This window comes from Psammomys obesus, unplaced genomic scaffold, assembly GCF_907164565.1.
Source record: "Psammomys obesus unplaced genomic scaffold, mPsaObe1.curated_primary_1811, whole genome shotgun sequence".
NCBI lineage: Eukaryota > Metazoa > Chordata > Mammalia > Rodentia > Muridae > Psammomys > Psammomys obesus.
Window position 1 is genome coordinate 7,551,337 of NW_026596152.1, and position 14,360 is coordinate 7,565,696.

General features: G+C 52.2%; 1 protein-coding gene across 1 annotated transcript in view; it reads left to right on the plus strand.

Annotated features, from left to right (window-relative positions):
* Positions 1 to 67: 67 nt before the first annotated feature.
* The window catches only part of Lrrc75a (leucine rich repeat containing 75A), a 37,036-nt gene continuing 22,743 nt past the window's right edge, over positions 68 to 14,360 (plus strand). Inside the window, exon 1 of the mRNA XM_055594153.1 lies at positions 68 to 466. Coding sequence (XP_055450128.1) covers positions 221 to 466 — 246 coding nt within the window. The 5' untranslated portion in view covers positions 68 to 220. The remainder of the gene's footprint in view (positions 467 to 14,360) is intronic.

Sequence of the window (14,360 nt, forward strand, 5' to 3'; positions counted from 1 at the left end):
GGCGGGGCGGGGCCGGCGGGCGGGCGGGCGGCGAGCGCCGGGAGAGCGCGCCGGGGCAGCGAGGAGGGAGGAGCGAGGGGAGCGCGGGCCGCAGCCGCCCCCGCCCCGCGCCCGCGCCTCCCGCGCGCAACAGTTCCCCCAAAGTTGCCGCCGGGGAGGCGCGCAGCCGGCGGGGGACGCGGCCTTGGTCCGGCGCGCGCGGCCCCGGGCGGGCGGCGGCATGGGCACTCGGCAGACTAAGGGCAGCCTGACGGAGAGAGCCAGCCCGGGCGCGGCGCCCGCCCCCCGCCGCGAGAGACCCGACTTCTGGGCGTCGCTGCTGCTGCGCGCCGGGGACAAGGCGGGGCGCGCGGCCGCCGGGCTACCCCCCTACCATCGGCGGGTCGGCATGGTCCAGGAGCTGCTGCGGATGGTGCGCCAGGGCCGGCGGGAGGAGGCGGGGACGCTGCTGCAGCACCTGCGCCAGGTGAGCTCTGGGAGGGGGCATGGGGGGCGCGGCGGATCCCGGAGCGCCCCGCCCTACGAGGGGGGGGACAAGAGAACGTCGGAGGCACCGCCCAAGGGTCCCTCTTCCGCGGGCGTGGAGCGGTGTGGCGGCAGGTGCCTCTGCGTTCCCTCTGAATTTGGGGCCCTCAAGACTAGGGCGAGTAGGGTGACCAGCGAGGCTGATGAAGGGGACCTGTTGGACCATTGTCCCCGCTCCTCTCCTCCACAGGTCCCCGGGGATAGTTGGTGAGAGAGGGGACAGAGATGCATGCCTGACTTGGCCCAGGGTTCTCTTGCTCTCTGCCCACTACCTATCACCCTCTTCCAAGGGTCCCTAGGGAATGCTCAGTTGCCTGCAAAAATCAGCTTCTGAGGCATGTCCCTAGCACTGGTAAGATTTCAGTCCCTAGGTCGTTTGCCACCTGGAGATATTGTGTATTGTGGTTTAGCCTCCCCTAACTTTGACTGGTCCTGGCCAGGAGCCCCTGCCCGAAGTCTTAGCCAGAATGAAGCTAGGCTTGGTTTCTAGGCTGCCAGTGCTCTAACCTCTACTGGTTAGGGGCAAACTACAGATCTGGTCTGTTCCCTCCGTTCGAAGGCTCATGCGTCACCCACCTCTCAGTTTTTGTTTTCCTTTCTCAGATTCCTTTAGGGAAAGTGGTAGCCTGCCTGTCCCACAGGGTCTTGTGGGGCAGCAGAGACAGGAGGGCCGTGGGTGCTCTGCAGAACAGTGATTGCTTTGGTCTAGTTTTGTTGCATAGACACACACAGACCCTATATTCTTGAAGGACCCCGGTAGGTAAGCAGTTGCTGCAGATGGGGGAGGGAGAACCTCAGCTGACCTTTGTGAGGTTTTCCCATGGCCGATAAAAGAGGCTGTAGGGACTACTTCCTGGGAGGAGCTTCCAGAATCTAATTGGATCCACATCTCCCTGGATTCTGTACCGTGGCTTCCCTCACACCCTTCCATGTTTCTCTGGAGTTTGTTCCTAAGGTGTGTATACCACAGACAGGTACGATGTAAAGCTTCCACCTTTGCTTCTAATGACATCCACAGTGATGCCCCAGGGGCTGCTGGATCCTCAGGTACCTTCCCTGGGCTGAATCATCAAAGAAAGACGACATTTTACACCGCATAACTTTAGCGATGTGTATGTCTCTGTCTTTTGAAAATCAGAAGCCAACTTTGTATGGCCTCCGCGGTAACTCTGTCTCTCTCACACAGAAAATGGATTTTCCAGACCATCATAAGCTATTTGCGCAATAGACAGTAAGAGGGTTGTACTGATCACATGCTGTTTCCCCAGTCCTGGGAGCGCTGCTCTCAAGAATGCCAACGTGTGGAAGAAACTGACAAGCCCTTGTTGAGGGGTGGGGAGAAAAGGCAGCATTGGCAAGCGCCAGTTAGAAGCCCACCAATGGAGGCTGAGACTGGTTTCAGGGAGGAGGCCGATGTTTGGTATGTGGAACCTGGGCCTGTCCTTTAGGGTCTTCGCTTGTATGTCTTTGGTGCTTTGGCACCTCTCCAACCACTGGCCTGGAAGGGCTAAAGGGAAGAGGCAGGGTTAATCAGACTTCCCCCTTTTCTGGGGCGCCCTGGCCCTGTGGCTCATGATGAGGGCTGTGGACCTGGAGAGCTGCCCTTGCTGCCTGTAATATGGGGATCAGAGCCCTTCCAGGAAATGGTCGTTGGCCTTAGGCATGTGGGAGTGGAGCTCAGGGATGTCCAAGTGTCTGTGACCAATGAGAAGGGCGTGTTCTAGGACCCTGAAAGCAGCCAGCCAAAGGTCTGGCCAGCTTTGGGCTGCAGCCTAAGTCGCTCTCCTCTCACATACTGTTTCCATCTTAGTTTCCTCCTGGCAGGAGCCAGGGCAGTTTGACCACCCCCAGTCACATAGTGCTTTCTCCTGTATGTGATAACATGTGTGGCAATAAATGTTTTGAAGCAAGGTCTTGTGTCCTTAACCTCTAACTCACTGCATAGTCAATGCTGACCTTGAACTTTTGATCCTCTAGCCTCTACCCGAAGGAGCTGGGATTACAAGCATGGGCCATCACACCCAGTTTACTTCTTACTGGAGGTCAAGCTGTGGGCCTTGTTCATGCCAGGCGAACATTGTTCCAACAGAGCTACACCCCAGTTGTTGACACTGGATTTTTGTGTGTTCAGAGCATATACAGGGTTAGAGGAAGCATTGACCCGTAACTCCTGTGATCCTCAAGGAATTGAGTCCTTGTTCTTCCTGAGGCTGTTTCAGAGCCTCGAACCCTCTCTTCAGACAAATGCACCTGACCTTGCAAAGAATTTCAAGAAGTACACAGAGCATACCTCTGTTTCCCCTGCTTTGTGGTTTGCATATAGACAGTTCAGAACCTCATGTGGCAGTTCATGGTAAGCTGATGCAGACGGCTGCTGGTGCCACTTGTGAGATTTGGGGAGTGTTTTTTTGCTTGGAGAATCCCCAGCTTATCCCTTGTGGAAAGGCCTCACACACAGTTCAAAGGTACAGGCAGGATGCCTTGAAGGCTCACAGAGCCATCCTCTTCCCTTTAGGAACAGTGTGACCTGAGAGGGGCCTGGAGCCAAGCCTGGGGGGGCTTGCCTTTGGTCCTCAGTCAGCTGTGACCTTGGGCCCTCTCTGAGTTGTATGTCCTTGTTTCCCAAAGAAGGATCCTGGGTACTGAGCGGAGCAAATGCTATCAAGTGTGTGAAATTTTGTTGGCACTGCCAATCAAGATGTGTTCTCATGGCAAGCAGGAGCATCTGGCCTACTTTGGGTATAGCTGGGCTGGGGGCAAGATCATGTGGCTTTTCTCTTCAGGCCTAAACCAAGGAGTTCCTGGTTCAGAAGCAGTCTGGAACAGATGCTCATGACAACAAAGGAAGCCATTCCCCCCTCTTACCCCATCACACCCCTCACCTAGGCCTTCTGCTTCCTCGTACATCTTGGGGTTGGGGGCTCAGACTCGCCATCTTTAAAGAGTCCTGGGGAAGGAATGGCCTGGCAGAGAGTAAGACCACATGGAAGATGTGTCTCCGCTGCCTCAGCCCAGCAGTTTCTCTTCTGTCCCCGGAATTCCAGACTGTGCTCTTGTCCTGCTTCACAGAATAGCGGAATGTGAGGAATCGAGCATGTGCTCCGGCAACCCACCTCTGAGTTCACCACCATTCCTCCTGTGTTAGTCGGCTGTTACTATGACAAAATACCTGAGGTAGTCAATGTATGAGCAAGGCTCTGTTTGGGCTCACAGCTTCAAAGGTTTCAGGTAGTGGTCGTTTGGGCCTGTGGGAGGGCAGTGCATCAAGGCGGGGAGTGTGTGACTGAGGAGGCTGCTTACCTCATAGTGGCTCGGAAGCAGAGATAGGAAGGAGCCGGGGTCCCAAGACCTCCCACGAGGTCCCCCCTCTCAAGAGTACCACATGTTAGAAACTCGTGGTCTTTGAAGGACACTCATCCAAACCCTAACATCTACTTCCCTGGAGAGAGTCCAGTTGGGCTGGTTTACGACTGGTACGGCGTGCCCCTAAGAGGCAGAGCTGTTCTGTTTGCCTGACTGGCCTCACCTCAGCGTGGCTCGGGTTCGTGGCTCTGCATACTGTCCAGAACGGCAGGGTTGTCCTCCTGAAACCACAGACACAAACAAGAACCAGACACGTGGACTCTATACACATATCACTGACTCAGGAGGAGCTGGGTAATGTCTGAGCACCTGGAGACCCCCTGCTGACTGGCCGGTCTCCTGCCCAAAGACAGAAGGACAAGCACAGTGAACTTTGGAGGCCACCTTTTCCCTCCTAAGAGACTACAGGTGAGCAGAGCAGGGAGGCCCCCACTGTCACCTCTTATCTTCCTCCACCTAGAATGCATCTCGTTTCCATACGTGCTCTTTACCTTTAGCTGGCTAACTTCCTGAGCACACCAGCCCACACTCTGGTATCTAGTTAGCAAGTCAGACCCACCAGAGTGCAAGGTATTTGAGCACTCATAGTTCCCCCCTGCTCCTTGACCTTTTGTCAGTCAAGGTCATGTGTTTCCTGAGAGTAGAGACCCAGCATCTCCCGTATCCGTGGTACAGTATTGAAAAGCTGCAGGTTCTGCAGGTTCTTGATAGTCCTTCGTAAGTCTTTTTGCTATAGAGGTATGTGTATAGGCCGTTAGCATGGTGTGCCCTCGGGAAGCATGCGTCTGATTTATCGGGCTGCCGGCATGGCTGTGAGATCCCCGTGCATTTGCATTTAGGTTTCTGGGCATGCCAGTTTTCAGGAAATCCCTGATGGCCACAAGCTTGACTGTGCCTGGCACCCTGCCAGGCTGAGGTGTTCTTGGAGAGAGGAGTGGCATGGTGCCCAGCCTTGGCACCACAGGATCCTGTTGGGCAGGTGGAGTCTAGGGCCTCTGCTGAGGTGGCAGGAGGAGAGCAAAGCCTGATGGGAGAGTCGGGCCTCCCTGTTCCTGGTGAGCTCCTGCAGGATTACATGTATTCCCTCCACAAAGGGGCCTTCCTTTTTGATCTCTACCAATCTGTCTGGGCTGCATGCAAGCATTTCCAGTGATAAAGGTGCAGAGGCTGCTGATGTCAGGACCTGCTTTGCTGCTTTCCACGGCTGCCAGGGACACAGCAACCTCTGTAGTGGCCAAGTGAACCATGGGGCTAGCTACTCTAGACCAGCTAGAGGAGGCTGGTCCCTGACTTCATAGTCTTGGCGGGGAGGTGCCTAAGGGAGGGGTCCCTCTTTTTGGAACAAATGCTGTCTTTTTGAAGATTGCCAGAAGCTGTTTTTAATCCAGTGTCCCTTCTGAGCTCTTGCTCAGGCAGGGCAGTGCGGCCTAATTGCCCTTCCCCTGGCATCAGGACATTCCTGTGTGTGTGCCTTCCTGCAACTGAAGCCATACACCGGTACGTGGTCAGGTTTCAGAAAAGCTCTGTCATCTTCTCGTTTGTTCTGGCTTATTTTTTCTTTCTCTTTCCCTCCTCCCCTTTCCCCTCTTTCTCCTCCTCCTCCTATTTTTCTTCTTCCTCTTTTTGAGACAAGGTCTTATTATGTAGCTCAGGTTTTCCTGGAACTCAATATGCACTGAGCTCACAGTGATCCACCTGCCCCTGCTGGGATCACAGACCCGTGCCACCAGTAGCCGACACAGTTTTAAATGTCTCAGGCACACGCCCCCCTGAGCCCATGGATTCTGGCCATGGGCTCTCGTGAGTCTGCTGGAGTTGGCTCAGATTTCTCAATTATTTCCACTCTGAACTCCAGCCAAGGTAGCCCCTGACGTTTGGGTTCCAACAGCTGTTCCCCATAATCAATTACCTCCAGTAAATAAGAGGCTCCTCACCAGCCAGCTAGTATCTCTACACTGTGCCCATCAGGATGCAATCAGAATGCACAGAGGCGGGGTCAGTATTGCAAGAGAGTCCCTCCCCTAAGTTCAGACAGCCATCTGACTCACCTTCCCCACCAGGACAGCAATGAGAGTTTTGTATGAGAAAACACAGATATTTACAGATGCATATGTGTGTGCCTGTTGGTCCTCCCTATAGATCTTCCTGGCTGTGTTTTTGCCAGTTCTGTTAGTTCCTGCAGGCTGCCAGAACAAAATACCACAGGCTGAATAGCTTTTATCAGCAACTAGAAATCCAGAGGCTAGAAGTCCCGGATCCAGGCCCCCAAAGGTTCAGCATCTGGTAGGAGTGCCCTTGTGTACACAGAAATGAAAAGCTGCTCTGGGGATTCCTTTTTAAGGACACGAATCCCAGAGTCCTTATAGCATCAGCCTGTTCTGAAAGCCCCGGCCAGGAGGTTAGGGCTTCCATGTATGCCTGCAGAGGGAAGGAGACACAGCTGCCCAGACTCCTTCCTGCTCTATGTCCTCCTCCTGTTAAGTACTGGAGGGGAAGGGCCCAGTTACCGCATCAGCGGACCTCACCATTACTCAAGTAGTTGAGTGTTCAAAATGAGGACTAGACCTTGGCTTGCCACACAGGGGCGGGACCCCTCCTGACAGCGCCTGCCTCTCTCCCTACCCCACCCACCCCGGCTCTGAGTAGTGCCCACGTGGCTCTCTGGGAGCATTTCCCAGCTTTGCTTTTTCTTCTTCCTTTTAAAAAAAAATTTTTTTCTTTTAACTTTTATTAGCTCAGACTCCTGGCTGCTGCGACCATATGGAGTTCCGCCGACAGCTGCTGCTCAAGGGGATGTGGCATTTTGATGTTTCTAACTTTATCTTAACCAGGATAGACATGGGAGTCCAGCTGAGACCAGGGAGTACCCAAGTGTGTTTTCCTGCAGAGGCTGACTCATTTTGAGTCCGATGCCCATGTGCCATGGTTTGAATGCGCCCTCCCGAAGATCTTGTGTGACACAGCTAACCTCCAAGGTCAAGATAATTAGTATGGGGGGGGGGGGCTTTTATGATGGGAGTGGTGGTTTGAGCCGGCATACCCTTGCCCTGTCTCACCATTGAGATTCTCTATGCTGTCAGGACATAGCAAGAACGCCTTCTCCAAATGCCACGCTGTGTCCTTGGATATCTGACCTCCAGATCTGTGAGCTAAATAAACTTGAGACTGTTTTGTATAAGTCACCAGCTTGGGGCATTTTGTTATAGTAGCAGAAGGCAGAGAAAACACCATGCTTACCTGCAGAGCTGCTCCTCCCGCCCGTGTCTCCTCCCGGTCCATCTCCATCTTCCTGCCTCTCTTCCTTCTGCATCTTCTGGCTTCTCTTTGAGTCTCTGAGTCTCTCCATACTCTGATCTCCCTGGGTAAAAAGCAGACTTTTAAAGATGTCTCTTGGAGCAAGGTGGGGTGGCATATGCCTTTTATACCAGTGCTGGGGAGGTATAGACCAGATCGGAAGTTTAAGACCAGCCTTGACTACATGTACCTCTTTTTTAAAAAACAACAAAACGCCTCTTGTTAGTCTGCCTGAGTTTTGGGGGCTTCCTTCTATACCCCTCCAACCCTACAGATAGGAAGATGGGCAGAGAAGTCATGAGAACAGGGTAGGATAGGACAAGCCAGGGAGTCTAAACCTGCTTGTTTCGGTTGTCTAGATGTAAGCACAGTGCTTAGGCGGAGAGAGCAAGCACTGGAGACATGTCTGTGTGGGTTTCTAGTCCACAAACCATATCCATCTGTTCATTCACTATCTAGCTTTTTCTTTTAAGTCAGGGGATCTCATGCAGCCTAGGCCAGCCCCAACTCTATAAGAGGCAAAGATGACCCTGGATGTCTCATCCTCCTGGACAGCCAAGACTATACAGGGAAACCCTGTGTCGAAATACCAACAAAAAGAAAGAAGGAAGGAAAAGAAAAGACAGAAGAAAAGCTTGGGTTTCCTCCTTATGGGCAAGGTGAAGGAGCTCCTTCGAGGGGAAGGAAGCCCTGCCCCCCCCCCCCCCTCCTGTGGCAAGAGCAGGAAGGAGGTAAGGGCAGACACTGAAAGATGGGGAGCGCCACCTTCCAGAGCACATGCACTGGGCGACACTTGTCGAACATCGTTCCTTAACCTAAGGCATGGAAACAGAGCTGGAGTGATGAGCTGACATTGAACGGCTCCTCACCTCCCTGTTAGCACTGAACCGTGCCTCTGCTCCCGGCAGCCCAGCCAGACCAAGAGCTCGGAGTATTAAAGGCCTTTGGCGAGTGAGGCCAGGTCATCCGTCACCTGGGTTTCCTTCACAGGAAGCCTTCAGCTCCACTCAGGTAGCCATGCCCAGCATGTCCTACACGGCTGTTCTCGAAGCAGCTTCCATGAGAGTGTGTGCAAGTTCAGATCTTGGTGAGCTGAGGCTGCCTGGCCACTCTACCAAGTCCTCAGCACAGCCTCTTAGATCACCGAAGGCCAGGAGCAGTGCAGTGAAGTAGCAGCCAGGGCTTGACCGAGGTTCTCAACCAGTGCTTGCTGTCATACTCCTGAGCCGTGTAGACCAGCGGTTCGCAACCTTCCTCATGCTGTGACCCTTCACAGCATGTTCCTAATGTTACTGTGGTGACCATAAAAATCATTATTATCATCGTTATTGTTATTTTGGTTTTTCAAGACAGGGTTTCTCTGTATAGCCTTGACTGTCCTGAACTCACTTGGTAGAACAGGCTAGCCTCAGATCCTCCTGCTTCCGCCTCCCCGTGCTGGGATTACAGGTGTGCGCCACCACAACCCGCTCCATAAAATTATTTTTGTTGCTACTTCATAACTGTATTTTTGCTGTTACAAATCATGATGTAAATGTATGATACGCAGGATATCTGACTCCTGCCAAAGAGTCATTCAACCTCCAAAGGGGTCATGACCTGCAGGTTGAGGACCATTGTTCTAAGGATGTTCCAGTTCAACACTCCTACCTATTAAAGAACACCCATCAGATAGAATCAAAGGCAGCCTGAGCGGATCTGGACACCATCCAGGCGCGCAGGATACAAGCAGAGGTACGGTGTCCATCCATACTGAGCTCTTGAAGACTGCCAGCATCCAGGACTCCCCTACCTGCTTCCCAGGCTGCCTGCATTTATTTCCCCTTCTAGCAGGTCCAAGAAACTACAGTCTGGTGTGCCCCATGCCCTGTGCTTAATTCCAGTTCCTGCAGACTCAGTAATCCTGGTCAATTTAGTTTTTCTAGGTTATACCAATCTATGGAGCTTTTATCATTCCAAGCTGCAGGCTTAAGTTGTCCATGTCCTCCTGGAGTTATGTTTCAGAATAAAAGCAGTGGTGGGCTCTTGCCCAGGGCTTTCCAGGAAGCTGTAGACCCTAGGACCTTCAAGAGCACTGAATGGGCTGGTTTGGGATGTGGAAACTCAGACACAAAACCGTCCAAGTTACCTTTTCCAAGAATCCCCACCCCTCAAGAAATGGCTTTTGCTGCTTAGAAATCGGCCCAGTCAAGCAGGTCAAGAGTAATAGACTAGAAATGGTTGGGATGGAGTAGGACATTTCAAAGGGAAGTTGAGCCAGAAGAGGGGACTCTTGGGAATGGGGCCACAGGAGGAAGGCCCAAGCCTGGAAAGGAAACAGCAAGTATTAGGATGGAATTTCAGACAATTTTCCAGACATGAAATGTGTGTGTGTGTGTGTGTGTCTGATTCTGTATGTCTGTTGCCTGCCATCAATCAAATTAAGGACCTGCTTCTTGCTAATTACATACTACCACTAAACGCCGCCTCCAGCCACTAGAAATTGCTCTAGAAAACTATCAGAGGCCTATCCAGGAAGCCAAAGGAGGCAGGACAGCCATCGGAACAAATGCAGACCGGAGTGATGGAGCAGGTCCTTCCGAGCGGTGCTTGTGTTGGAAGCTGTGCACTGTGGGTAACAGTATGGGCAGGGAGCTGGCTGGGAGCACTGGACTCCTGCCAGTGCCGTGGTTTAGGCCCTCCTCCTGTCCATCTCTACCCTCTCCCCCTCATCACTCCTTTCCTCCCACCCTCAGGGTACGTGGCTGTCTCCTCCCTGTATCCTTGAAAGCTCACTGCCCCCTTGCTGCTGCAGCAGTGGTGACGGCAGCCCCTGGGACATCCCCCCACAGAGCGAGCGTCAGGTCCTGAGGATCAGGGCTGTGTAGGGGTGAGTCCACCTAGCCGGGGGTTACCCATGGCTCCTGCTAAGAAGCCCTCAGGAAGGGCACCGTGATGTCTTACCCACTCTTCCCACCATCCAGAGTGACAGACAGTTGAGCCCCATGCAGGCAGGGCCTCACCCTCAGCCAGCTAAGGGTCCTTTCTGGAGCTGGAAGTGGGCCTCTGGATTCCATCTGAGCGTCTCAGCCAGTCCAAGTCTTCCCTCAGGCCCAGGAGGAGGACAGCAAGAGGCCTGATTCTAATACTGGAGATCTGGCCCTGGCCTTGGCCTTGCCTCTAGTGTAGAAATTTAAAGTGATAAAGACCCTCACTTCACTATGGTGCTAATTTTATGTGTCCCTTTGGCTAGAGCAGGATACCCAGTTTGGTCAGCCATTGGTCTAGATGTGGCTGGAGGTGTTTTTAAATTACGCATGGAATGCATAAATCTTGATGTTTTAAAAAGGACGTTGTCTTCTGCAGCATGGATGGACCTTGTCTGTCAGTGGAGAAAAGACAACAGTCTTTTCTTGGGAAAGAAAGATTCTGCCTCCACACGCAAAAACAAGACAGGGATGCCAGGTCTTGGGTAGGCCTCCAGCCTGTCCTCCTGCTCTACAGATTTCAGAGTTGCCAGCCCCCACAATCACATGACCCAAGTCCTTAAAATAAACCAAGTTCTCTCTCCCTCTCTCCCCCCTCTACACACACACATGCATCTATTGGTTGTTTCTCTGGAGAACTCAGTCTAATATAAGTAACTCCCAAGGGCTGGTGGCCAGGAGAGGTGGAGTTAGAAACTTCTGGGGCCCCTGGGTTCCTTCTGTCCCTGCAGCTTCCACGCTGGGGGAGTCAACCCCCCAGATCTCAGTTTCTCACTCTGAAAAATGGGTTGTTCCTGTGAATTCTTCCTTGCAAAGGTGCTGGCAGGTCCTCTCAAGTCATCCCTTAGCCTGTTTCCCTGAAATGTTTGGTGATGGAACAAACCTTGAATCTAAATGGGACAGACTTAATTTACCCTGGGAAGGGATAATGGACTTGAATGGGTTTGCCAGAGGTATAAACAGCTGATTTTATTATTTCCCAAGAGGAAATGCAAAATGCCAAGAATTCGGGGAATTTGGGAGCCTGGGGACCTCTGCGACTTCTGCCCCTGCCCCTGTTTTCTACAGAATCTCAGTTGTGCAAGAGGCTCTGGGAAAGTGAGAGATGCTTGGGAATCAGTGAGGGGACACCCGATGCCACACCTGGCAGAATCAGAACGCAGGGGAGGGTGGAGCGGCTCGGCTGCCGAGAGGACACCCCCACCCCACCCCTGTACACAGAAGGTCTGTTCTGTCCCAAAGGAGCCAGAATGTCTGAGAGGAGGCGGGGAAAGTGATTTGTTGAATTCTTTTCGTTCTCTGCTCTCTCCTGCTTCCTGCCACTGGGCCCCTTCCAAAGAGTGACGAAGGAACTAGCCCAGAACTGGGTCTCAGGTCTGTCCATCTTGACCCATGTCTAACGGGGAGCTGTGACCTAGGGAAATGAATTCAGCCTTCTGTTTTTCTAAAGAGAAAGCATCATTTTGTAGTTATTTGTTATTACTGCACTTTCTTGGGTTGTTACTAAATTATGCCCAGCAGTAGCCAGGTATCTGTTTCCAGAGGGGGGTTCTTTTTTTTTTTTTAAGATTTATTTATTTAATTTTAGATGTATAAATGCTTTGCCTGTATGTATGTCTGTGTATCACGTACATGCCTGGTGCCCTTGGAGGTCAGAATAAGGTGACGAATCCTTGGAACTGTAGTTAAATCTGGTTGTAAGCCAACGTGTTGGTGCTGGGGATCAAGCCCAGGTCCCCTGAGAACAACTTAGCGAACAGTCCATCTCTCCAGCACCTAGACTGTGTCTTTTTTTTAAACCTTTATTTTAGAGTGTGTGTGTGTGTGTGTGTGCGCGCGCGCGCACATACCACAGTGAGTAGGCAGAGGCCAGAGAATACCATGAGTCAGTCCTCTCCATCCACCATGGAATTGTAACTTGGGTTGTCAAAGTTGCTGGTAAGTTCCTTTACCGGCTGAGCCATCTCGCCAGCCCAGAAGGTGCCATTTTTAAAGACCTGAAACAACTGGCAGGCCAGCACTGTGGGAAGCAGAGGCGGACGTACGTCCCTTTGTGAGTTTGAGGCCAGCCTGGCCTACAGAGGGAGTTCAAGGACAGCCAGGGCTGGCTACACAGAGAAACCCTGTCTCAAAACCCAAAACACATGCGTGCATGCGCTCACACATCTCTAGCCAGGAAACCTCACCGAATGAAGCTAGCAGACACTGTCCACAGCATCTTGCTGAGTGGGCCACAGAACCACTTGTCACCACTGAGGGCCAGTGTGCCTGATTCTTGGCTGAAAGAACCTTCAAGGCTTAGCAGGAGCCCAAGAGTGATAAGCTGTCCCTGTGAGGACAGTAGCCATAAAGGGGGACCAGGGAGCCCGACCTTTGCCCCCTTGCCCCTCACCCCTACTGGGGAAGTTGGGCAGGGGCTGTGGGGCCACAATCAGCAGTTCCCTGCCTTGATCCACACGGTAGCCTCCCTAGAAGCAGACTGGCCTGGGTCAGCTGGGTGCGGGTGGACATCTGGGTGCCAGGCTGCCCTCGAGAGGGTGGCTGGGCAATGCCACCCTGGAAGGAAGGCCTCATCTTCAAGCAGGGCCTTCATGCACTGGGAGTTTCTCTCGGGAGAGGGCACAGTGGCAGTTCTTTATGTTTATGGTGTGTGTTATGGCATATATTACTTCTGTGGCTTTGTTTTGGTGATTCCCAAGGCTGAGTAGTGTGCCTCTGGCTCTCAGTCTGCAGTCTCCCCCCCCCCCCCATCTAGATGTGCCCACTCTCCATGAGCATGACCTTGCCCTTGCTGCTATGGGGAGGGGGGTGAAGGTATTTGCATGCACAGGCTACTTACTGTAAAACACAGCATTGATTATTTTTATTATGCGGAATCCTAGAGTTGCATGCACATACCTGTATGGCGCCAGGCGGGTCCCTCCACACGGACTCGGTTGCAGTCAAGATCGAGATGGTTCAGGGAGCCAAGGCGCTTACCACACAAGACTGGCAACCTTAGTTAGATCCCAGGTGGGAGCAGAGAAGCACCTAACAAAATTCCCCTCTGACCTTCACCTGTTGGTTTTGCCACACATATACCTGCGCGCGCACACACACACTCCATGTTTATATGCAGTTAAAAAAAAAAAAGCAGGAGAGACATGGTAAGTCCAGATATGGTGGTATGCTAAGGAGGCAGGGCAGAAGAATGACGGATTTCAGGCTAGCCTGGGCTACTTAGTGAGACTTTTAAAAGACAGAGGGAAGGCTAAACGTTAGGTAGATCTGAAGCGGCTGCTAGTTTTACAGTGAAGTTGTTTCCATAAGTAGGAATACACACTAAAATAGCAATAAAAGCAGACCCGTGCACATCCACTCCACAAGCAAGGCCAAAGAAGCAGGCCCACCCACCAAGAGTCTGGAGCATGTGACTTGGGCTTCTGGCCTCCAAAACTAGAGGACTCTCCAGGGAAAAAGTTACAAGGACCCAGCCAGGGCTGTGAAGTCATTCTGACCTAGGCCTAAGTAACTTAGAATCAATTTTGCTCACTATAAAATGAAATTCTCAAGGGCTTTGGTGTCTGTTGTTTGTTTGTTTTTTTAATCTTATTTTTATTTGTGTGCAGCCATGATGTGTATGTACGATGATGTGTATGTGTGGGTGTCACAGAATGTATGTGGAAGCCAAAGGGTAACTTTGTGGAGTCTGTTATCTCCTTCCATATTTACATGGGTTCTAGGAATTGAATTCAGGTTACCAGGCCTGCACAACAAGCATCTTTAACCCCTGAGCCCTTATGCTCTTTTTTTCCTTTTGCTTCTTTTCAGTTTTTAAGAGTCAGGGTCTCAGCCAGGCAGTGGTGTCGAATGCCTTTGATCCTAGCGCTCAGGAGGCAGAGGCAGTTGGATCTCGGTGAGTTAGAGGACACAAAGCCAGCCTGGTCTACGGAATGAGTTCCAGGAAAGCCAGAGAAACCTTGTCTTGTGTGTGTGTGGTGGGGGAAGGGGGCCAAGGTCTCATGTAGCCCAAATTGTACTCAAACTCACTATGTCACCAAAGCTGGCCCTGAGCTCCAGAATTTGCCCTGCTTCTGCCTAAGTGCTAAGATTAGAGGTATGAGGCATCAGTCCCAGCTGTGTTTGTGCCCCGCCCCCCACATTTTGAATATGCAGCGTATGAAAAAGCATAATATTAAACTGAGCATGCTCACATGTCCCTTGTCTGCATAT